This window comes from Pongo pygmaeus, chromosome 3 (assembly GCF_028885625.2).
Source record: "Pongo pygmaeus isolate AG05252 chromosome 3, NHGRI_mPonPyg2-v2.0_pri, whole genome shotgun sequence".
Taxonomy (NCBI): Eukaryota; Metazoa; Chordata; class Mammalia; order Primates; family Hominidae; genus Pongo; species Pongo pygmaeus.
The window spans coordinates 169,925,793-169,952,389 of record NC_072376.2 but is presented as its reverse complement, the minus strand read 5'-3'; the positions used below and the strand labels follow the sequence as shown (position 1 = coordinate 169,952,389).

At 34.8% G+C, this 26,597-nt stretch overlaps 1 protein-coding gene across 3 annotated transcripts in view; it reads left to right on the top strand.

Moving 5' to 3' along the window:
* The window catches only part of PDGFC (platelet derived growth factor C), a 215,818-nt gene that overhangs the window by 88,119 nt on the left and 101,102 nt on the right, over positions 1-26,597 (top strand). The window contains exon 1 of one of the 3 annotated variants that reach the window (XM_063664232.1): positions 5,268-5,379. The exons of the other annotated variants lie outside the window; for them this stretch is intronic. Within the exon in view, the coding sequence (XP_063520302.1) occupies positions 5,320-5,379 (60 nt within the window). The 5' untranslated portion in view covers positions 5,268-5,319. Of the gene's footprint in view, positions 1-5,267; positions 5,380-26,597 lie in introns of those variants that run through there. 3 annotated transcript variants of the gene reach the window in all.

The window sequence follows — 26,597 nt, the reverse complement described above, 5'->3', positions numbered from 1 at the left end:
CTGTTCCATTACACTTTGTAGAATTGTGTGGAGTGGAGTTCTGTTGATCTCAGAGCTTAATACGCATGACAAAAAGTTGAAGTTTTGTATGTGAACTCCTACTTACAGTATTGTCATCATAGACATGAAAAATGTTAAAAAAAGGCAGTATGGCAATTAAGAGCACTAGCCTTGAAGGTGACCCAAATTGGAATCCCAGTTTTAATTCTTGGCCAAGTGTTTTAACTGTACTAATTCAAAGTTTTCTTGCATGTGTCATGGCAATAATTTCTGTTCTTTTTCATTAACCTTGGGAAATTATTAATATGAAGATTATTTGACATCTTATTTTTGTATGTATCTTAGAAAGTATAAAATGTGATATGAATTAAGTTGGTATTAATAGAAAGGTATAATGTTTAGGGAAAATATCAGACCTGTTTGTGAGATTTTGTAATCACCACGGGGTATTTGAGTAGAAGAAAACATGAGAGAAAAAATAATAACTGTGAATAGTGTTAAGAAATCATGGCTGAGAAGAAGGTAGGCCTCTGTCTGGGTAAGAAAACTAGATTTTTGAAGATAATAGCTTTGAGTGAAAAATGAGAGGTTTGTAATCATCCAGAATAATGGTGTCTGAATTCCTCAGCCCTCAGTAGTAGACACACGACGTGTTTGTTGTCTCAGAATTCTGAGGGCAATTCACAAAGAAATTGTTGCAAACCATGAATCATTACACAACATTAGAATACCTCAAAAGAGTGAGTAACTCAAAGCTTTTAACAGATCTTGAGAAACTTGAAATAATAGGCATGTTTTTTCTTGGGTGAGCAATCTCTCTAATTATGTGAGAGTTGTGTGTGCCCTTTCCTCCTCCACCATATTATGAATGTTTAATGTAGAGAATTACTGAAGGTTTGCACACCAATTGGTAAAAAATGCAAAAATTACCAGTAATAAATATACAAAATTGTGTGGGTAGGGGCAGGGACATTGGAGAAAAAATGAAAGACTAAGAAAAAAGTGATGTGAATTTTAGAAAAACACAAAGATTAAGCAAGGTTGAGTGTTTTGAGAGGAAATCAAAGCAACGGGTAGAAGAAACCAGTAGCATAGTTGACTTTTTTAAACTGAGAGATTTCTCAAGAAAGATTTCTTGATAACAGAGTAAGAAAAAAACATCCTGTGATGGGGATGTTCTTTGTAGAATATTTTGATCTCCAATTTAATTTTATGTCTGAATTTATAATCAGAAAAGGTCTTGTTTCCTTACGGTTTCATCAAACTAAATTAAATTGTATTGCTTAGATGGTATAAATATGTGCACAAAGTTGATTTCTTGAACACTGTATAGTGGCCAGTTGGCTAATTGTAACTCTAAATGACATCAAAATATGAAGTTTTGTTTTTATTTATATTGTTCTCTAAATACCAGGGTGAGTATGATGTTTCTGATAAGTACATAAAGAAAACATGAACTTATAACTGGAGCAATAGGGCAAGGCTACATCTTTATTACTTAACTCTCCAGTTGTAAAAACAAGTACTACTGTTGACAACTCAAGACACCTCTCCATGGGTGCCTCCGTAATTGTCATAAATTTAAATTTATTGTAATGTTTTAGACCTGTTTGAACTATAGTACACAGCCCATTATAACCATGTTTGAATTGTATTTATCAATCTTTTTCTTTTTTTTTTTTTTTTTAAAGACAGGGTTTCACTCTGTTGCCCAGGCTGGAGTGCAGTGGCAGGATCTCAGCTCACTGCAGCCTCAACCTCCTGGGCTCAAGCGATTCTCCCACCTCAGCCTCACAAGTAGCTGGAACTGCAGTCACATGCCACCATTCCTGGCTAGTATTTTTTGTATTTTTTCACAGAGACAGATTTTTGCCATGTTGCTGGTCTCAAACTCTTGAGGTCAAGTGTTCGGCCCACCTCAGCTTCCCAAAGTGAGGGGTTATAGGCATGTGGCACTACACCCGGAAGACAATAAAATATTTTTTAAAAGTGAATTATTTGTGAGGGAGATATCTATTAGAAAGCTTTTTGAACTATTCACGGAATAAGTTTCAATTTTCTATTTTTTCCTACTTGTTTAATATTGAATAAAAATGTATTTATTCTTCTCCTGGTATCAATCAACTTGGACTCCTACATTTTCTTTGCTAATGATTGATTCTTTTTTGGAATGATGTGATTACTTTTGTGACATTGTCACTTAAACAATTACTAAGAAAGAGTTAAAATATGTGACCTCGGGTAGACTCTTAATGTTCATATTTAATGAAAACATGCATAACCAGTTCTTCCTCCCCAAAAATATGTAAAATTACAAATGAAAATGGCATGATGACGTTAAAATGAGCAGCTTTGTATATTTTCTGCCTTGTTACTAAACAGCAGAGTTAAAGGAGGTCTCCTTCTTATCAAGTTAACAGAATTTAAATAAATAATCTATATAGATAATTCGTATAAATTATTTGTTAATGTAAATCAGGGTTTTAGACCTGTAGTAAGCTGTGATGCTATGATATAACATCCTGCATGATGTTATTCATTTTTACATCTTAATGAGGTATCATCTTCATTAGAATATTTGAATATAGAAATGTTTCTTTTTCATTTTTAGAAATAACTTTCTTAATAGTGGCTCATATGGCTTTTAGGATGTGTATTATGTGTGAATACATACAAAAATTCTAATAAAATATCCTAACAGCAGTTAGGATACTTCTAGCCACAGGTAAGAAAAGACCCCAATCATAGCTTAAATATTGTTTATTGTCTCATATAATAAGATGTCCATAGTTGGCACAGTTTCAGGGTTAATTCAAGGGCTCAGTGGCATCATCACCAGGTTGGTTAAATCTTTTATTTTTTCCTGTCATCCTCAGCCTGTGAACTTTAGACAGTAGGCCTGTTCCAGCATCACCTCCTCACATAGTTGTGTCCAGATATAGAAAAGGGAAGTTTCTCCACAACCATCTCTTTGCAAGTGCAACTTCTCCATTATTGGTCAGAGTCAGATCCCATGATTCTGTTTAGAACAGTCACTAGCCTAGAGGAAATGAGGCAACCATTAATTATACTCAACTGTAATCCAGAGCTGGGGACATGTTTGACCTTCATGAAGGTCATGGTCAGTTTGAGGTGAGAGAATAAAATCAAGGTTCTGCTTAAAGAGTATGCTGAGTGTAGGATGATAGTTTGGTTGGTAATAAAAGTATGTCTGCCAAATAGCAATTCAGAATATTTTCTAGAATCTACTAAACAAAACTTTATTTTGTTTTAAGCACACAGTTAAAAAATATTAGTCTAAACTAGAAGTACAAGTTTCATGGGTAAAATCTTTTGGGATGAAGTAGCAGTTAACCTTTTGGTCTTTTATGAATACTCCACTTATTGCAAGAGAGTTATAGTACATTGGCACTTTACTAACAGAAAACTGAAATCTCGAAAAAATTGCCCTTCCCACAATGTTATTACACCAATAATTTAGATATTGTGTATAAGAATTTGCCAGAACTTTCACATTTTATCTTCTAATACCTCCTTTTCTTATTATTCCCCACTGTGTTCCATTTCTGCCCTCTCTCAAGTGTTATTTCCTGCTTAACTTTTGACTTTTTAAATGCAAGATTTTAATAATTTAACAAGCATTTTAGCTGATAATTTTCACTGCAGGAGCTGTGAACTGTAATGCAAGACTAAATATCAGTCTAAGAGCTAGGATACCTAAGAAGTGCCAAAATTATTTTGTTATATTGGAAGTTGTAAATAGGAGGATAGAGGCCTGAATTAATTTTATTTATTTATTTATTTATTTATTTATTTGGACAAGATATTGCCCTGTCTCCAGACTAGAGTGCGGTGGCAATTATATCTCCCTGCCACCTCCAAATCCTGGGCATAGGCAGTTCTCCCACCTCAGCCTCCTAAGTAATACAGGCACATAACACCATGCCTGGCTAATTTTTTGTGATTTTTGTAGAGGTGGAGTCTTGCTGTGTTGCCCAGGCTGGCCTTGAACTCCTGGCCCAAGCAGTCCTCTCACCTCAGCCTCCCAAAGGTGTGGGATTACAGATGTGAACCACTTAGCTTGGCCATGGCCTAAATCTTATTACACAAAATGAAATGTCAGCAAGTTGACAATAATAAAAGCATACTCTAAATTATTGCTGAAGTTTATATTGTTATAGACATTGATATTTAAATTGTTAGAAATTAAAGGCATTAAGCCATATATGCTGCTTTTAAAGGGTGCACAAAGATTCTAAGCCTCCTTTTAAAGAATTATTACAGTCTACAAAATTTTAAAATTTTCATTTTCATTGATCAGTGTATTAAATATAATGCCAATTATTTATTTTAGGCCATTGATGTAATGCAATGCAGTTGCATTGATGGAATTCACTGTATCTTAGTAAAATGGAGAGACAAGATGAAATAAGCACTCATATATCTTCTATTATGGAGTAGAACTGAGGCTAAACTGTGTAGTGTTTGGATATTACTAAATGCTTAGGTAAAGTGTGTGTGTGTGTGTGTGTATGCACATACATGCACAAGTATATTTTTCTCCCCATATTCTATTTCTGCCTGGGTTACGACATTCATTCTGAAATGTCTAACACCAAAAACATTATTGTTATGATCTCTCCAAATATGAAAAACAAGTAAAAGAAGCTAAAGAACAAAAGTGGGGAATTTACCTATATAATAATTGAGTTTATATTAAGAGTTTATTTTATGGAATTAGAAATGAGTTTGTGATAGACTGGATGCCATGTTTTATATGTATCTTTTTAAAACTTGTTTGTAAACAGGTTTGAAAACTTGATCCATCGTGCAGTAGAGTCACATATTCATTAATCTTTTTGCATGTTCAATGAAATATTTTGTATTGAACTAGTTTCCTGTTATGTATATGTGGTATCGGTGTATTTGGATACAGACAAATTGAATTTCACAGTGTGTTTTAAGTATTTAAATTCTTCTTTTTACTTTTGAAAACAATTAGCAAATCAGTATACAAATACTAGTAAAATGTGTTCAAAGATAATGTGGACAAATACAAATATTGAAATTTTTCATTACTTTTACTTCTGCATCTTTTGCATAGGAAGTATGAAAAGGCAGTATGTAGTGGTTGTTTCACTTCTTTGGATGTAGGTACTCAACTATCTAAGATATTAAACTGTTAGATATATGGCTGGAAACTCCTATCTGTGAGTCAGAGTTTTCTTCAGGCTGGTAAAATGTAACTGTCTTCCATGCTAGGTTCGGCGTGATCTGGAAAAAGGCACATTCTTTATTGCCAGCCCACTGAATTTCTGAATGATGACCTTGCAGCCCATACAAAGTCCTTCATGCAAGCCTCGACTGGCTGGATATGGGGTCTGTTTCTTGTCTCTTTTACCTTGGAATCAGCCCTGAGGGTTGACCTTACACATTTTTATCATTCTAGCTGAGAAAGAAGGAAGTCAGGTAAGAAGATAGGAAATGCCCTTCCCAAATAGGCAAAGAAGGCACCAGCTCTCTTTGCTGTGTTTGCATTTCCCTAGCTTTCCTCCTCATCTTGTTTAGCTTTCCTTCTTGGAGGCATTCTTTAAGTAGGACATGAGTTCCTTGAGGATCCAGAGAAGAATAGTTGCTTTTAGTTCTTGTACTAAAAATCAAGAGTGGGTTAATTCTAAGTGGCCCATTTTGATAGAGATCCTTAATTTCCTTCTCAAGATTTGTGTGAGCATTGTTTGTGACCAGAGACCTTTATCTTGAGGATATACATGGATTCAGGATAGATAGTCTTAACATAAGTGAATGCCAATTTAGAAGTAGCACAGAATCCCTAAATGACCCCCCTCAGGTATAATAATGTTTTTAATTAAATTTTCAATCAATTGAAATAACAATTTAGAAAATAATGGTTTAGATAAACTCCTATCCAGGTTTTCTTTAGGGTACAATGAGAGAAAGAGAAAGAAATCTCAGATCATCAAAGATATCCTTAATAAAGTTAAGAAAACACACTAAGACTACTGTAATTCAATGATGTATAGTAGTAAATGGTCACTGGCAGTATTCTAGTTAATTTGTTTTCTTCTGCATATTGTAAGTGGGCAGTGTAATTAATCAAAGCAATCAATCAATGCTAACTTAATTTGTATTTTTTAGGTATTTCCAAAACAATCTAACATAAACCTTGCCTCAAATTTATTATTCTTGGGGTAAAGTGAGGATGAAAGATAATGCAGTGTAGCAGGCTGTGATGAGCTGTACACTAAGAGTCTAAAAATCACCTGGGTTCATTTTTAGTTTCAGTACCCAAAACCCAGTGACTTTAATCCAATGACTTTAATACAATCTTTCCACTGAGTATAATCAAATATGTTTCATATGTAAACAGAGTTGGACCTAGTGATTTCTAAAATCACTAAAATCACTAAAATATAACACTATAGAAAAGCACTCAGTTTAGACTAATATAAAGACAGAATCAGAAAAGTGCTTAGAAATGGTACTACAGCTAGAGCAGGGTTGACTTCAAGTGAGAGTTACTCAGTGGCATTTTCTTTCTTTTTTTTTTTTTTTTTTGGAGACGGAATCTCGCTCTGTCGCTCAGGCTGGAGTGCAGTGGCGTGATTTTGGCTCACTGCAAGCTTCACCTCCTGGGTTCACACCATTCTCCTGCCTCAGCCTCCCAAGTAGCTGGGACTACAGGTGTCTGCCACCGTGCCCGGCTAATTTTTTGTATTTTTAATAGAGATGGGGTTTCACCTTGTTAGCCAGGATGGTTTCGATCTTCTGACCTTATGATCTGCCTGCCTCGGCCTCCCAAAGTGCTGGGATTACAGGCGTGAGCCACCGTGCCCGGCCTGAGTGACATTTTCTAAGTTAAATTTTTGAACCTGAAAGGTGCAGATGTCAAATAATACAGTCACAACTCAATTAAACTTGTGCTTAAAATTGTTTTAGAGAAATATATTTCAGAATTTACTGTCACTTACTTTTAGTCAAAAGATTGACATAGAATACAATGTAAGCATTTTTAAGAAAGGCTAACAATCCCTATCAACATGCAGTTGTCTATAATTACTTTATAAGTGTTATGGGTGATACATATTAACCTTCTATACCTGATGATATATATATCATCCAGGTGATATATATAAACCTGGATGTTTATATATTAAGGACAGTAATCTTAACTGTTTCAAAGTATGTTTTTGAAATCTTTCTTAGGTTGTCTTATACTTAGAACATTAAATGTAAGTTTAAGAATAATTACCTAAATATTGTACTTTTTCTTCACATAAGGTAGATTCTGTGATGAGCTGTATTTTTATTATTTTTACTTTTTGGCACTAGGGAGAGAATTGTCTTAAGATTTTTAAGTCTTGGAGAAATTTGTTTATCTTAAAATACTTTGGTCAGAGCGTTCTTTGATTAGAATTATGAATAACTACACAAAGCTTAAAGTTAGATAATGAATGCCAAGCTTAGCGGACTCAATTTTCAACTTAAAGAATTGATTTTCTTGACAATGTATTGTTTTAGTTGTGGAATAATGAAATTGCAGGATACTTAGGACTTGGGATACTTACTATTATAGATACAGTCATACTTCCGATTTATTGCCTGTTTGCATCCAGAGGCAGTAATAAAACAGGAGTTCAATAAAGGGAGTGTATTAGTCCATTTTCATGCTGCTGATAAAGACGTACCTGAGACTAGGAAGTAAAAAGAGATTTAATGGACTTACAGTTTCACATGGCCGGGGAGGCCTCACTATCGTGGCAGAAGGCAAGCAGGAGTAAGTCACGTCTTTACATGGATGGCAGCAGGCAAAGAGACAGAGAGCATTATGTAAGGAAACTCTTGCTTTTTTTTTTTTTTTTTGAGACTGAGGCTCGCTGTGTCCCTGGCTGGAGTGCAGTGGTGCGATCTTGGCTCACTGTAACCTCTGCCTCCTGGGTTCAAGCGATTCTCCTTCCTCAGCCTCCCAAGTAGCTGAGATTACAGGCACATGCCAGCATGCCCCACTAATGTTGTATTTTTAGTAGAGACAGGGTTTCACCATGTTGGGCAGGCTGGTCTCAGACTCCTGACTCCAGGCGATCCACTGCCTCAGCCTCCCAAAGTAACTCCCATTTTTTAAACCATCAGATCTTGTGAGAGTTATTGCTTATCATGAGAACAACACAGGAAAGACCTGCCTCCATGATTCAGTTATCTCCCGCTGGGTCCCTCCCACAACACGTGGGAATTGTGGGAGCTACAAGATGAGATTTGGGTGGGAACACAGAGCCAAACCATATCAGGGAGTCACATAGATATTTTGATTTTCCAGTGCAGACAAAAGTTATATTTGCACCACCCTATAGGCTATTCATTATACAGTAGCATTATATCTAAACAACAATGTACATACCTTAAGTAAAAAAAAAAACACTTTATTGCAAAAAATCTTAACAATCGTCTAAGCCTTTAGCAAGTAGTAACCTTTTTGCTGTTAGAGGGTATTGCCTCAGTGTTAATGGCTGCTGACTGTTCAAAGTGGTGGTTGAAGAAATTTGGGGCGGCTGTGGCAGTTTCCTAAACTAAGACAACAATGAAGTTTGCTGCATCAATTGACTCTTCCTTTCACAAAACATTTCTCTGTAGCATGTCATGCCGTTTTACAACATTTCACCTATAGTAAAACTTTTTTCAAAATTGGAATCAACCCTCTCAATACCTGTTGTTGCTTTATCAACTAGCTTTATGTAATATTCAAATCCTGTGTTGTCATTTTAACAGTATAACAGAACATCTCCGTCAGGAGCAGGTTCCATCTCAAGAAATCACTTTCTTTGCTCATCCATAAAAATAACTCCTCATCCATTCAGGTTTTATTATAATTTTGCAGCAATTCACTCACATCTTCAGGCTCCACTTCTAAATTTCTTTCTCTTGCTGTTTTCACATCTCTTGTTATTTCCACCACATCTTCTTCCACTGCACTGTTGAACCCCTTAGAGTCATCCATGAGAGTGGAAACAGCTTCTTTCGAGATCCATCTGAGGAATCACTATCTCTGGACAGCCATACCCTAAATAAATGGATTCCTTAAATAATAAGACTTGAAACCTCAAATTACTTCTTGATTCATGGGCTTCAGAATGGTTGTTGTGTTAGCACGCATGAAAACAGCATTAATATCCTTGTACATCTACATCAGAACTTTTGGGTGAGCAGGCGCGTTATCAGTGAGCAGTAATATTTTGAAAGGAATCTTTTTTTCTTTCTGAGTAGTGGGTTTAAAATCTTCAGTAAACCATGCTGTAAAAATAGATATACTGTCACCCAGGCTTTGTTGTTCTATTTCTAGAACACAAGCAGAGATTTAACATAATTCTTAATGGATCTAGTATTTTCAGAAAGGTAAATGAGCATTGATTTTAACTTCAGTTCCCCAGTGGTATTAGTCCCTAACAAGAGAGTCTACTCATCCAGTGTATCTTTGAAGCTAGGCTTTGACTCTTCCTCTCTAGCTATGAAAGTTCTAGATGACACCTTGCAACTGAAGACTGTTTCACCTACATTGACGATCTGTTGTTTAGTGTAGCCACCTTCATCTGTCAGCTTAGCTTATCTTCTGGATAGCTTGCCACAGCTTCACTTTGTCCTTTTTTGTTATGGAGACAGCTTCTTTTCTTGAACGTCATGAACCAACCTCTGCTGGCTTCCAGCTTTTCTGCAGCTTACTCATCTCTCTCACCCTTCACAGAATTGAAAAAAGGGTTTTTCTGTGGATTCGATTTTGGCTTAAGAGAATGTTTGTGGTTGGTCTGATTTTTCTGTCCAGAGCACTAAAACTTTATTTAGCTCAGCAACAGAAAGTTGTATCCTTGAAAGTCACCCTGGTAATTAATATATGATCAGAAAAGTAATTGACAATTTTACTTTGTAGGTTCCTGGGGGCTTTGAAAGAACTATGTTTATTTCAGGAAAGGAACAATAGTATGTTATTATTTGAAATGAAAACAGTAAAAATCTGCACTTTCTATTTAGTAGCCAGAAAATGTCCATAAATCCTGTTTTAGGGCACTGGAATTTGGAGTAAATGACCCATTGTTTGTATAAAGATTTAAACAAAGACTGATCAGCAGCTTTATTCTTTATTATTAATGTCCTGTGCTTGTTAGTAAAACCCAATTGCTTGGGTTTTTGTATCCCTGGAGAATTTATTTTTGTTTTCTGTGTCACTGTTAGGCTTCTTACTAAAGAGGGATTCAAGTAAGAAAATAACTTAAGAGAAGCAACAAGAATTGAAATCTATAAAGCTTTGTTTTCTCAACTTGGCACAACTGCATCTGCCTTTGCAGTCTGGGATTGGATGATTGATTTTATATCTTGGAAGCTCATTTTTATATGAGTGTGAAATGAGTCTTTCAAAATATACTTTGTGAAGATAACATTAATTAGTTACTGTCATCAACCAACAGGGACAAACCTCTCTTTTTTGTGATTTCTACAGGAGGATTGATTTAACTGTTAAATTTTGTCATGTTTTTCAAAGAGCAATAAAGAATCCCCCAGGAGGAAGAACGAGAAAAGAAGCAGCTCATTTTTGAGGCTATGCTATGTACAAAACACCTTATAAGGCAACTGACAGTACCTACCTTTCAGACAAATTATCTGAGTCACAGAGAAGTTACATAAATTAGTCGTGATCACATAGCAAATGGTTGAAAAGATTTAAAGTCAAACACGTTTCCATTATTTAGGACCTATAAAGTGTCAAGCATCATGGTAGTCTTTGGACATATAAAGTCAACACAGGGCTATGTGGTAGGAGTTACTTCTAGGTAAAAGTCATTGTTCTCTAATTCTAAAACTCTAGCCCTGTTAGTGTATTATAGAATGGTATTGGAAATGGAGCTTATAGACTATATAAAGAATCTGTAACAGAGGACATGGAAGCAGGGAAGTTTTTTAATGTTAGACCAATTATTTGTATTACATCTGAAATGCCCCAAAATCTGAAACTTTTTGAGTGTCAACATGAAGCTCAAAGGAAATTCTCATTGGAGTATTTTGCATTTTGCATTTTCTGATTAGAGATGCTCAACCGCTAAGTATATATAATGCAAATATTACAAAATCTGAAAAAATTCAAAATCTAAAATACTTCTGGTCCCAACCATTTTGGGTAAGGGCCACTCAGCCTGTATCACTGTCAGTTCTGTACTGGGAAGCCATACGTGTTTTTGAACAAAGGAATTATGTTATTTAGATTGACTATGTTAATTTTAATTTTTAATAAAAATTTACAATTTTCTGGTGAATTTTATCCCTAGTAAAATTTAGTCTGTGATATTTTGCTTACATTCTACTTTGCTAAACCATTTCCTTATTCCTAAGCACGGAATGATTGGCTCTGATGACTGGACTTCACTGCTCCTTGCTCTCACCCTCCTCAGCAAATTTCAGTTTTACCTCCTCTCCTCTCACAGTTTTAATTCCTAGATCTAAATTACAGATAGCCATCTGTCTACCCCCCACTCATGCACCTATTTACTAATTTCACAAATATTTTTAAGCGCTTTCTATGTGCCAGGCCCTGAGTGCACAAATATTCGTTAAGTGCTTTCCATGTGCCATGCCTTGGGGCATGGTGGTAAGTAAGGCAAACCTAGTCCTATACCTAGGGAACTTACCTTCTAATTGAGGAGGCAAACAAGAAACAGCTAATTAGTCTAATTGCTTCATTATATGTGCTAGGAGAGACAAGGATAGCATGTTAGGAGAGCATATTACAAAAGGGGTGAGAATAGGGAATTATCCTAGCAGGGTAGATCAGGGGGATGACATTTGTGCTGAGACCTAAAGAGCGAATAGAGTTAATCAAGCAAAAAAATGTGGGATGCAGGTTGCCGGGGAGAGGTTGGGTGTCAGCTGGGGTCACCAAAGGGATGAACTCAGAAGAGGAAGTATATTTTGTTTTATTTCCCATCTGAATTTTCTAGCACCACAGTGTCTGCACATTTAGATTTTATTAAATAAAAATGTAAAGTAGTATATTTCGCTTCACTTCCTGATTGCACCTTCCTAGAATATTGGAATTTATATTTTAACTACCACAGTGCCTCGAATAATCCTTTGCATAGAAGATTTTCTCTACTGGTACTTGATTTAATATACTAACATTTTTTGCTAGATTTGGAATGGAGTCGGTAAAGAAGAAAGAATTTTTTTATAAAAATAACTTACATAGTCATTACCCTATTATAATTTCACGATTGACTTATAATTATTTAGTTATGGTCATTTGAATGTGCTACTTAAAATTTGTCATGAGTAATTTTTAGATTAAAGGAGAGTAATGTTGAAAATGAAACTACTTGTATACTTAGAAAGGTGATTACAGTTGACAGTATTTTATTGTACATTTTAAAATAACTAAGAGCGTAAAATTGGATTGTTTCCATAACACTGAGAAAGGATAAATGCTTCAGGTCATGGAAACCCCATTTTCTCTATTATATATAATAATGTGATTATTAAGCATTGTATGCCTGTATCAAAATATCTCATGTACCTCATAAATATATACACTTATTATTTACCCACAAAATTAAAAATTAAAAAAAGAAAAAGGAAAACAGAAAGGTGTGTAGAAGCTATATCACTTAGTGGTGTCAAAATTTTTAATTTGAGATGTTTGGATAGATGGACCACTCTTTTTCAGGTTGTATTGTTTTTGGCTGTTGAAAAGCAGAATGCAGATAGATTCATTTTATTAACTGTAGAGTTCTTATACTTTTGAAAGAGAGCAAGTTATTGTGCTTTAGAATTGTATTGACTTTTTTTTTGTTTTGATGGTGTCTTAACGAATAAAAATAATCTCATTAGCAACAAGAAAAATTCCTAGATTTCGTAGCTTTAATAAAGATAACTCTTATCTCACCAGGTAGTATGAAAAATAACATACAGTTTTAAGATTCCAGGGTTCTCACCAGAAGCTCTATATTATGAAGAAGAGACTGTTGTTATAATTTTCTATATAAAGAAGAATCAAGCAGGGAAATTAAGGAGAAATCCAAGCAACCAAGACCTTTAACAGTGTCCACAATGACTGAACTTTTTATAGGCTTTCTCAAACTTTTTCATTTTCGTGCAATATATAAACCCTGCCCCTGCAGTCATGTGTATTTACCTATGACTTAATTTTCTCATCTGTCAAATGGGGTACTAAATAGTACCTGTTTCAGAGTGTATTGGAAGATTAAGTAATTTGAAGTTTAGAAGATGTCTAATACGCAGTGAGTACACAATTAATATTAGCTATTGTTTGCTCAGTAGTCCAAATGATCAAGTAACTTTTTTCAATAAGGAAACACATCTTTTTGAACCTTTCGTAAACAAGTTCTTTAGTTGTTTTTACATAACTAAACAAACACTTATTTGGGTTAATTTGGTTTCTTTAAGGAGAACCTTGAAGAACTTTTCCCCAACATTTTATAATTTAAAATATTGTGAGAAAGTGATGAGAAATAGATGCTTTTCCATTAAGTTTATAAAGGACATAGGGAAACTTTATATGCACACTCAGGTCATTATTTTGTTTTGTTTGTGGTTTTTCAATACAAGAAAGTATTTGCTTTTGATTCTTTTTCTGTTCCAACTCATGTTTTCTTCCTCAGGAGCAGCTGTCATTCTTAGGTACAATCTCCTTTTTTTGTGTACTCTATTAACTTCTCTTCCGTCTCAGAGTAATTGGTTCCTCAGCATTTTATTGATGATATGGAACAGCTTTTGAAATAATTTCTTCATGTTTCTGTGCGAAATCATTCTTTTTTTCCCTCCCAGCAGGGTTTTGCTCTGTCACCCAGGCTGGAGTGCAGTGGTACAACCTAGGCTCACTGCAGCCTCTGCCTCCCGGGTTCAGATTACAGGCATGAAGCACCACACCTGACTAATTTTTGTATTTTTATTAGTAACGGGGTTTCACCATGTTGGCCAGGCTGGTCTCAAACTCTTGACCTCAAGTGATCTGCCCACCTCAGCCTCCCAAAGTGCTGGGATTACAGGCGTGAGCCACCGCGCCCGGCCTTAAATCACTTTTGAGGTAGATGTTTTTCTTTCTGATATGTCAGGACAAAATTACCTTTTCTTGTGCTGCAGCATTTTTTTCATAGTCTTCATATATTTATTTTACTATTACCTTGCTTGAATGAAGAAACATCTGGTGAGACTAGGTTTTTACTGGCAGATAAGATGTGTGGACTTTCTTCTAATGGCTCAACTTCCACATGAGTGATGGTCATATTCCCTTTCCACCTCTGTAACTAGAAGGAAGGTTGATAAGCTTAGATTCAGCCCAGTTCTCAGTGGCTAGCATCATATGAAATGAAGTCAGGGTGCCTTTAATCTCTATTGCCTCTGATTGTTATTGTGTTCCACATGGTGACATCATAGACATCTACAAATTCCACCATATGCAGTTACCAGGGTCATCCCTGAATACACCCTGTTCATAACAGTTAACTTGCGGGTGTACCTCCTGCACTGCAGGCTTAACAGCTGCCATCGCCGTTTCTTTCTTCTTTCACTCATCAATTGTTTTTGCTTTTTTTTCCTGTTAATTGCAATATCTGAATAGCCATACACATAAGAGGTTGTGAATAGTACTGCGGCCATTTAAAAGTAATGTTTAAAATAGGGAAATAGGCCAGATCTGGTAGCTTGTGCTTGTAATCCCAGCATTTTGGGAGGCCAGGGTGGGCACGTTGCTTGAGTCCAGGAGTTAGAGACATGCCTGGACACCATGGCAAAAACCCTTCTCTACAAAAAATACAAAAATTAGCTGAGCATCATGAGGTGAGCCTGTAGTCCTAGCTACACAAGAGGCTGAGGTGGGAGGATGGTTTGAGTCCCATAGGTAGAGGTTGCAGTGAGCTGAGATTGCGCCCCTGCACACAAACCTAGGCAACATAGTGAAACCCTGTATTTAAAGAAAAAAATTTAAAAAAGAGAAAATGTATTTAGTCTTTTATAAATCCAGTGTTTTTGGCTAAGAGGCAATTGAAGGGAAGATGTTAAACATCTTCCTTCCTTTTTCTCAGGTGTGTTGGCTTTTTTGTTTCTTGAGCTAAATCATAGGTAGGCTACTGATTGATTTTTTATTTCAATTTCATTGACTTTGTTATTTGTAGAAATTCTTGGCAAAGCGTATAAGGACTGTTTTGCTAGTAATAGGTTTCAGTTATATTTGAGTTTTCATCATTTTCGGGGACTATCTTAGAAATCACTTTATACTTAAGCCTCTCAAAGGAGAGGCTTAAGTTGGAGTGCTCAAAACTAGCTATTTAATAAATGGTTAAACTATTCAAATAAATGTTACAGAGCTGATGATCTATAATATTTTTCCTTCTTAATTCTATGAAAAAGGTAATTTTATGGTGTCTATTAAATTTTTCCTTTTGTATTATGGTTAAGACAATTTATTAACTGTATAATACACAGCTATACTTTATCATCTGTGACATTTTGTGAACATCCCATAAGTTAATGTCACATATCAGAGATAATGTTCAAAGCTGTTTATTTTCTAGAAAATACTTTATGTCTAGTATTTGACCATGCCACACTGCCATCAGTATTGTAAGTCTCCTGAGAGCTACTGCTGCACATGATGATATACGCGTATGACACAATAAACACCAGATCATAGTTGTAATTCATGGATGAGGTTGGGCTTTCAGTGTTTTGAGCAGGAAAGACTTGATAGTTTCAGACAATTTAGTGAGTAAGGAGACGATCTTCTGGAGCACTGGGATGTAAGTCATCTTTGAATTACTTTGTATAGAGGACTGTCATTTACTCAAAGCTGATATTTTTCATTTCTTTTAAAAGGCAGGACCTGTCAATTAAATTCTTCCAGCAAATGTTGTGAATTGCAAGATAAGTCCAAGGACTGTTCTGGCAGGGATCTTGGGATTGAAACAGTGAACACATTAGCCCTGGTGCCATGTTCATGGACCTTCGAGCCGTTATTTTACATTGAAGAGATTGCATTACATAGTGTCACAACTTTTACCAAACCATATCCTTTTGTGCTATTATTCAGCACATATTTTTTCTTACATTGGGCAAGGAATTTTTTCTTAAATTAATAGATTTCAAAAAAGTTACAGGAAATGTCTATGGGAACAAAATGTGATTTATGTATACTGAATATTTATTAATTATCAACAACTATTAAGATGAAGAACATGCCCTTTTATGTAGTGCTCGAAATCATATTAAGAACCATTAATGGTACAACTACCACACTTTCAGAAACAGTGGTTCAGAATCATTCTGGAACCAAATACCCGGAAGGAGATTGTCTATCACTATAACTTCAGGAATTTGGGAGTAAGGGGTGGGCACTATTCTCAAACTGTTCTTCCTGAAACCTGTCCCTAGTGAGCTCCTAAGATTGATGAGTAAAAAGGAATTGAAAAACACTAGTCTTGCAAGTGGGGTTTGTAATAAATAATATATTTTTTGTGTCTTTTGTAATCTCATTATACATTTAGCATTATATATGAGCATTCTTCTTATTGTTGTAGTTTGAGACAGGGTCTTTCTCTGTAGTCCCGGCAGTGGTGCAGTCACAGCATACTGCAGCCTAAAATTTCTGGGCTCAGGCGATCCTTCTGCCCTCAGTCTCCTGAGTAGCTGAGACTACAGGTGTACAACACCACACCTAGATATTTTATTCATTTACAGTAGAGATTAGGTCTCACTGTGTTGCCCAGACTGGTCTTGAACTCATGGGCTCAAGTGATTCTCCCACCTTGGCCTCCCAAGTGGTGGGGTTATAGGCATGAGCCATCGCACCTGGCTGACAATCTTCCAATGTAAAAACTTTTAACAAGAGACTATGAATACAAATAAATTTTTAATTTCCTAGCAATCCTAGAACAGTTGTGTACTTAAATGTCTATTTGGTACAGAAGCATTTCTTATCAAAGTCAAGTCATTTGAGATTATTCAGCAGAATTAGCATGGAATGTTGGAATATATAATAAGACATATTTTGTGAGCTTAAGTAATTTCCAATCTGGTTAAAGAGATGAAACTCAAAAACATACTTTAATTAAAGAACCATGAAGGCCTATAAGCTTAAGTTGCGAAGTGTGTGAGTCTGAAGGATGTGCATCAGGCATTCAGATGGGATGAGAGGAGTGTGTACTAAGGGTCCGGGGCCGTTGGGCAAGAAGTCAGACTCTGACACTTTGAAGCCTTGAGTCAATGGCGTGTTCCAATTGGAGTGCATCAAAGCAATACCACCAATAATGTTTGCTAATGTATGTGCTAGAAAAAATAAATTCTTAATCAGTTTTTTTTTAGATTTGAAGATTTCGTCTTGTTTGACTGTCTTCTGTGCCATAGCATCATTGCTTGGTTTCTCAGAAATCCATATCTTTGCCATATTGTTTGAAATTGGGCTTATGTACACATACACACATACATTTAAGTATATTATATTAGCATATATTAAATGACAAGCACACTAAATGACAGCAGCTGTGACTGTCATGGTTTAATCAGAGTGTGCAAAGCTGGTATTTTTAATCCATCATGGTAAATAAGAGTTTTAGTCATCTTCTATTGTGTATAGTCTTTTATTAAGAGGTTTTCTTTTGTTGTTGTTGTTGTTTGCTCTTTAGTTTATTAATTTGTTTTCCTTAAAATTTGCCATTGCTTTATTGGGAATCAATAAAACCATAGATTTATTAGGAAAACTATTTGAGAAATAGCCTTAGCGTTATCTAGTAAGCAGTAGTACAGAAGTATAAGCATGCCGTCAATACATCTTCAGGTTCACTTTTATCTTTCTGTGTGCAAAACATGACTGGGATTCTAATGTTTGCTTACAAGAATATTTAAATATGATACACTGTCCTGTAACACTTCTAAATCATCCATAGACTCAATTTAATCTGGAATAATATTTTTAAAATAGTTTTTAATTAAGCTCAACAATAAAGTACTTATATAGTATATTCTAAGCAATATAGTCTTCTTAATAAATTATATTCCCGGGTGTATCTTGACTAATTTGCATTTGAATTAAAATATTTTAGGCACATTTTCTATTTAGTTTATGTATAAAAATATGTACATATTGAGCAAAAATTGTTGAAGGCTTTAAAATAAGCCGAGATTGATAATAGATAAGGTCTTTTACACATGACTCATTTATACCTGGTGTATTTCTTCACCCATTTTAACTTTTTGATTGTATGTGCATCATTTCTTATCTTCGGTCAAATTTGGAAATCAAAATCTCAGAATAATGTATTAATTTTTTGGTTAGACTCACTGGGTCCTTTTAATTGCTAGTTTTCTCGATCTGCAGTCTTTGCCAGGGGGGAAGAATAAATCTAATCCCTTGTAGGCCTGTTTATCTATAAATTCTCTAGTTTTGTTCCAGTTCCTGCCATTCATTTCTGTTTTAGTGCTAATATTTTCAAGGAGTTTCTTGCGCACTTCCCATTATAAGCTGATTAAAACCCCTGTCTTGGCATCTACTAATAGAAGTTGCAGCTGCTCCTATAAACTGAGCAGTTAATAGGAAGGAATACGAAGGATTATAGCCTTTTCCTTTTCACATTGTTTTTCTTGCACCAGACTTTACACAAAAAGCTCCTGCTTGTGAAGAATCGTTTTGTTTGCCTATAGGATTTTCTCTCTGCATTAACTTTTAGTGTTTTGAACCACTCAGCATTCAATGTTTTTTACTCTCTTTTAAACTTTAAGTTTTCTTTTGTGCAACTTCTTCAATGAAACTTTCCAGTCGCTTTACAGACGATAGCTTTTTTTGATCCTCTAACTATAGCAAGACATAGTATACAAATACATTACACTATAACTGATTTCAACTTTGGAAAACTGTGTGAACATGTATCAGTGAGAAAGTCACTTAGTTACTTTTAGGAAATGGCTGTGTGTGAAAAGGATTTTTAATCTTCTGTTGTGTTTATGCATCAGTTGCTTAGGGTTGAACATTCTTTTGAAGCACTCATCCTGTATTTTGTATTAAATAAATTTGGATTAATAAGCCTTTTGGAAGTGTCTTTGTAATATTAATTTATTTATAAGTGAGGAGGAGAAGATCCATTTAAATACAACAGGGATAATACTTTGTTCAGGAATTATAGAGAAGAGTTAATTCCATAGAAACAGAATAAAGGAAACTATGAAGTAGAAGATAATAATATATCAGGTCCTCATCTTTTCATTCAAGACTTAAGACAAAAATGTCTCCTTAAATTCACTTCAGCCTTGTGGTTTTCTAACGTTATGAAATATTGTCTGTTTTGAAACACTTTAAGGTTTATTTTCTGATGAAATTCCTTTGGAGGCAATACATGGGTAAGAGGTGGAAGGAGAGGAAAAAAAATCCTATTAAGCTATTAAGAGAAAAAAACTTGTTAAAGTGTTATAAATATATAGAAAGAATTGAAAGGAAGAAGACATGTTAGAGAGACGAAGTGGGGAAGTAAATGAATCACTTTGATTAAGTGGATTCTTAATTTATTGCTGGCTACTAACCATGATCTTAGTTTTCTTAATTTTCGTTGTGATACATGAAACAGAGAATGGGGAAAGTCTGAACCTTACAGTAAGTGATATTTAGAATCTTAGCCATCAACATGGGAAAATACATGTACCATAAACAAAAGCTGGGTTTTTTTTAAGTTTGGGAGTTAAATGTACAATAATATCTTTTTGACATTATGAAAGTTATATTTTCTTAAATTAGATACAAAAGACTCAGAATTTGACTATATTAAAATTAAAATGTTTATTTGTGTATGTGTGTGTGACAAAAACCATAACAATACTTAAGGAATAAAGTCAAATCAGAACCAGTATTATTCTCAATCTTGTTCACTGAAAAGTTTAATTTAAAAAGACATGAATAGGCATATTTGGTGGAATATTTTTATTTCCTCAGCTGATTCTTTAAGAAAGTATGAAATTATCAGTATTCATTTTATTATAGAAAATTTGTTTCAATTTTAGTTCAATATCCAGTGGTACACAAATGTAGTATTGATTGAATGTAGTATTGATTAAAGATTAAAAATTACAAAACTCTTGCATCAAAGGGCTGGAAAACTGAGGTTTTCTTAGAGGAGGATTACTGTATGAGAAAGCTAAATAATCCGTATTGGAGACAATTGCAAAAACAACAGTAGCTACAGTAGCTATGTGATAAGCATTATTCATATGCTAGGATCATTTTTTTTTTTTTGAGATGGAGTCTTGCTCTGTCACCCAGGCTGGAGTGCAGTGGCGCAATCTGGGCTCACTGCAAGCTCCGCCTTCTGGGTTCAAGCCATTCTCCTGCCTCAGCCTCCGGAGTAGCTGGGACTAAAGCACCCACCACCATGCCTGGCTAATTTTTTGTATTTTTAATAGAGACGAGGTTTCACCCTGTTAGCCAGGATGGTCTCGATCTCCTGACCTCGTGATCGGCCTGCCTCTGCCTCCCAAAGTGCTGGGATTACAGGCGTGAGCCACCGCGCCTGGCCGATCATTTTTATTTAAAGCCTAATTATATTAAATTGAAGATCCTTTCATCAACAGAAGTTCAAGTAAAAAAAATTATCAGATTTTGAGGCTTACTGGCAGTGAAATAGTGCTTCCATTAATTGAAATTAGAAACTAATGTAGAGGAGAAACTAGAGTTCCTAAACTGATCATGAGTTTGCAGTAGGATATATTGAGTTTGGGACATTTTGGAATGTGATTTTGTGGTTTGAAAAAGAATTCTGAGCTATTGCTATAGATTTAAAGAGCATGTGTTTGTGAAAGTATTTGAGAACACCAAGGATTTATGATTATAGAAAGAAGACTGAGGATAGAATCTTGAAGAAGAACCAACTGCAGGTATAGAAGGATACAGTTCTATAGAATATCTAAGATAGTAAAGGAAGTAAGAAGTGCTGCCAATAATACAATAAAATATAGCCATTAAAAGATCAATTAAGAACTAGCAGGTGGTTCACTGATAGAAAACTGTTACAACAGTTTTCTGTTATAGTAGAAAACAGTTGAAAATATCTGTATTGCTTGCTGTTTAAGTGGTACTAAAAAATAGTATGCTTTGAATTTTGGAAGAGTTGCTTTTACATATCCTCTTTGGGTTTTCCTAGGATGTTTTTGTTCATCGTAAAGCATCACTAGGTTGATCTTCTACCAGAGGTACTGAGCCTTTCTTTGCTGTTTTAAATGTTGGTGACAGATAATCCTTAATGGGTAGTGTTCACACAGGATTCTTTCAGAACAATTTATTTTTCCAGCACTAAAGTCTTCTTTGACTTTGAAGTTACCTGTGAAAGATTTAGTTTCCAACTCAACAATTAATTTTGCATTACATAAATATTTCATTTGAAGTTTCAAAATGCTCGCCTTTATTTTTGGTGACAGGTATGATTGTCACTAAAACTTTCAGATTTGTGACATTCATAGGATTTAATATACTGCATTTTTTGTCAAAAATTATTTAATTTCCTTTTATCACATTACTTTTGTCGGTGAATCAAGTGATTTGGTCTTGGCTGGGTGCGGTGGCTCACACTTATATTCCCAGCACTTTGGGAGGTCAAGGTAGGTGGTTCACTTGAGGCCAGCTGGGTGTGGTGGTGCACACCTTTAATCCCAGCTACTGGGAAGGCTGAGGCAGAAGAATCGCTTGAACCCAAGAAGCGGAGGTTGCAGTGAGCCAACATTGGGCCCCTGTACTGCAGCTCGGGTGACAAAGCAAGACTCTGTCTCAAAAAAAAAAAAAAAAAAAAGTGATTTGGTCTTTTTAAATTTGAATCTAACTTCCACATTTTTTCTTTTACACTTACATAAATTCTTAGCACTCCCATCAATTCCTTTGTTTGGGGTTTTCTATTTTCAGTTTTATGAGCTTTGTTTAATATGAAAACAGTATGAAACCTAGTGATTATCAGAAGTTTGTGAACAGCAGGAGCGATAAGTCACTTAAAATATGGACCTCATGATGTTGTGTTGATTATTTTTCAATTCTCTAATCTTTTTCTAGATGAACTGCTGCTCTTCTTAAGGTAACAGCAGGGTATGGGGGAATTGATACATAAATACTCTTGAATTGACAGATAAGTACACTTGGCTTTGGTGATGATGTTAACATAGCCCTGTGTGCACCCCTTTCACTACCGTGACCATCACCCATTACCACCATCTCCTGAAGCAAAAACAAATCTTAAAGATTGTGAATGTGAAGACATTGCATGCTTTTAAAAGTCACTTAGTTTAAGAGAAAGAAGGATCACCTGGCATTATTGCCTAGCGCTCTGTCGTTCACGTAGATTGCACTGGTGTGTGTAGAGCAAAGGGCTGGGGCTTCAATGCAGCAGGCTGGCTGCAGGTTGTATGCCCTGTCAGTGAGTATTTGTTGATTGTTGACTGCATATTTATATGTAATTATAAAATCTAGATCTACTTAGAATATGATCCATACATGATTTATTAAAAATTTCAGCTTAATATGCATGCTAACATAATTACTGATTTTAAAATGAAATATTAAAAAAATTACAGTTAAACCCCTTTATAAGGATGCCTATTAAACTGTACTTTTTAAATAACATACTCCATTGTTATATTATACTTTTTTATGGAAAGGAGTAAGTGAAAAATAAGGCGATCCCAGTTATTAACTGTCTTCTCCATTCCACTTACAACACTCAGTAGCAGGTACAGAAGTGATGATGATTCCAGAGCATTATATGAGTCTGACTCCAAGGAAGATTAGAGATGCATTCACTGTATACCATTTTACCATACATTTACTTTACTGTGCTCACTAATGGATTACAGGAGAGAACCTATTTACAATACTATTGTCAAGAAAAACTGTTTTAATTAATATTAAGCAAAAAATTAGATTACCTATATAATAAATATAGATACTACTGGTTATTTCTTTAAACTTTCTTTAATATTCTTTATGAAATAGAAGGTTGATGGTATTGGTCAAATGGTACAAAGTTTCAGGATGAAATGAGACTTAATGTACCACATGGGTACAATAGTTACAATAATGTAGTGTATGCATGAAATTGGCTAAGAGGATAGATCTTAAATAAACACACACACACACACACACACGTCCCCCCACCCACTGCACACGGTAACTTTGTAGAGGTGAGAGATATGTTAAAGTAAGTCTGGTGAAAGATTTTAATTATGTCATTTCAACAATTCCTTAGGAACTAAAAAATACAACAAATGCAATCGTTGTGTTTGTTACTACTTTTCAGTCTGACCAAATGAGCATTTTTTGCTGTTAAAAAGAAAAAAATGTGGCACATATACGCCGTGGAATACTATGCAGCCATAAAAAATGATGAGTTCATGTCCTTTGTAGGGACGTGGATGAAACTGGAAACCATCATTCTCAGCAAACTATCGCAAGGGCATAAAACCAAACACCGCATGTTCTCACTCATAGGTGGGACTTGAACAATGAGAACACGTGGACAGAGAAAGGGGAACATCACACACCAGAGACTGTTGTGGGTTGGGGGGAGGGGGGAGGGATAGCATTAGGAGATACACCTAATGCTAAATGACGAGTTAATGGGTGCAGCACACCAACATGGCACATGTATACATAACAAACCTGCACGTTGTGCACATGTACCCTAAAACTTAAAGTATAATAATAATAAAATCAAAAAAAAAGAGTAGAGGAAAACTTTTTATGGTGTTTTGTTAAACGAAGCACTATCAATTTAATCAAAACAAGAACGAGGATCAAATCAAATCTATTTTATGCTACCTGACCCACCTACATGGCTCAAGAGAACCACTGATCATTGTAAAACATATGAACTCCTGCTACAACTCACCGCAAGGGTACTGTTTACAGTTGTCAGAGAAGGAAGCAGCTTTGTCATCAATCTATGCCTGTGGTTTGGACCTTCCTCCCTGGTGGGGTTCACGATTTTTATTACTTTTTTTTCTCTTTGTTCATAATGTCTTAATCTAGTTAGAAGTTTTCTAATTGATAGAGTGGTGATGGTAGTGTCTTTTACAGTATAGCTTTAAGATAATTCACATGAGCTACTAACAGTTTCTGGCTCATTCTAGATGCCTCCAAATTGTTAACAGCTTTTGTCATTTGCCCTTAAAAACTACTGGAGTAAATTCATCCTTTTAAGGATGTGCAACTGAGTTATCTACTATATTCTTTTTTATACACATTTTCTGATAAAAAGCTTTTTAAATTTCTCCAGAAAAGTTAATATTTTTTAAAATTATGTAATATAAAGAATTCCTAGATTGTTCTAAATTACACATTGGATGCACGTTTTTCCTGACAGTATATCAACTAATTTTATAGAGTTACATTGGAAGTATGTGAAATGATATCCCTGTGTTCATGCTGGACCACTTTGTGTATGCGTTTGTATCTGCGTGTGTGTGTGTGTGTGTGTGTGTTTGTGTATGCACACATGTATCTTCTAATCCTAAAGTGAAAAATGTATCCGTTGTTTTGCTTCATAATGAAAAAGTTATTTTTGGAGAAAGGGTTCTTAACCTTGATTTCATAGATAAAGTGGTTCATAGATGGCTTCTAGAGGTCTGGTGAATATTTTGAAATTATATTCTATTGTGTGAACGCCGAGAGTGTATATAATTTTAGATTGTACAGATATATAATCTTCTGATTTGACCATCCATACCTTTCATCAGATTCTCAAAACTTTCTCAAGCCATTGGTTTAAAAGGATCAAACATAACTTTGGTTTTTAAGTGGTTGGTTCAGAAGTTTAACATACTTGAGGAATTTTGAAGGCCAGTTTTATAATTGGAGCAATTATAAAGGAACAGAGGATTATAGACATTATTTAGCAAATCATGTTAAGGTTTGTTTTTGTCTCAAAACTTTCTTCATCATTATATTCTTCTGTCTAGGTCATCCTTGCTGGCATGCTCTTTATCATAATGGTGCTACTATATTGTACTGCCATACCACAACACCAGAACATCAGTTCTAAACGTTACCTTTCAATCCCCACATCCAGCACAGAAAAAGGCCATCTAAAACAAGTTTTCATCTTGGAATTGTGGTGAGAAGGGGAATTGTGAAGAGAAAATCTCAAATTTGTTGTTGATTAGTATACACGTTTTTCCCAAGTCAAGCCAAAAAAATGGCATTTTATTTTTAAAACAGTATTTGACTTTTGACTTCAGAAAGGAAAAAATAATTTCTTCATGTATATGATACTTTTTTGAAGTTGCTAGATTTATTTCAGAGATCTCATATATCATGGTAAATTAATTCCAAGTATGAATTTAATATAACTCTATTCCATAGAAACAGATTTTATGACACGGTAATCAGTTGCTGGTGTCTTTTTGTAGAATATGGGGGATCTCAGTCAATTCTTAACACAGTGGCCTTCAGTAAGCAATGATAGTTCACAAACCAACCCTTATGTTACCCTTTTTATCCACCAAATTTTATTTGTAAATATGTTTGCAGGTGAAATATAAACTTTTTTCTTAGGCAGTTTAGCCAGTCAGCAAATATTCATTGAGTGTCTATTATGTGTGAGGCACTGTGCTATGTGTTAGGAGATACAGTAGTTAAAACAAACAAACAAATGAACTAAACCAAAACAAAACAACAACAACAGAAAAAACAAGAAACAAACAGAAGCTTTGGCAAAAAAAAAAAGTGATTTTATTAATTAAATTATGCACAGATACTTTAAAAACTAAGTAATCAATTAAATGGATATATATGTGAAACTTGAATTCATTGTGAGGGATATGAAATGTTTACTTTAATAAAGATTCAGTTTTTCATATTTTAACCCTAATCAGTAAACACATTTGAAATGATCTCTTGTCTTCTCTAAGTTAATATGAAATTTACCACTTTTTAAGAGTATCAAATTCGGGAAGTGTATTTATAATTTGAAGTAGAATTAATGTTAACCCTACTGATTCAAGCAGTGGAGTGAAGCCAGAATCCAGCAAATCATTAATAATTGGTAAAGTTGTCTCTTACTTCATTGGTAATATTAGAAACACCCCACAAAAAACCCACTGAAAAGCAGTAAAACCATTATTAGGATCATGTTAGTTATTAAAGTTATTAGGATTGTTACTGTTTTTGTTTTACCTATTTTAAGATAAAGTACTGTAAATATAACAGCTGTTGCCAAGTTTATGAAAACAAAGAAAAAGTTACACTCAGTGGGCTGAGTTGAATAAAGAGGCAATAGGAAAATATACACTTGTGAATTAATCACACAAACATCCAGGTTGAAAATTTTCCTGGAGTAGTGCAATATAGTGGAAAGAAAATAGTATTTAGACTCAAAAGATTTGTACTGAAGGTTTATGTTGTCATTAGGAAAAATATAGCGTCCAATTTTTCTGAGGATATTCACAGTGTATGTCTGTTTGACATAATTAATAACATCACTCTCTTTTATTCTCAAAAATGTATTGTTTAGACAGGATATTATATGATGACCCCTATTTATTGTGACAACTAATTCTGTTTTCATAAGAATTAA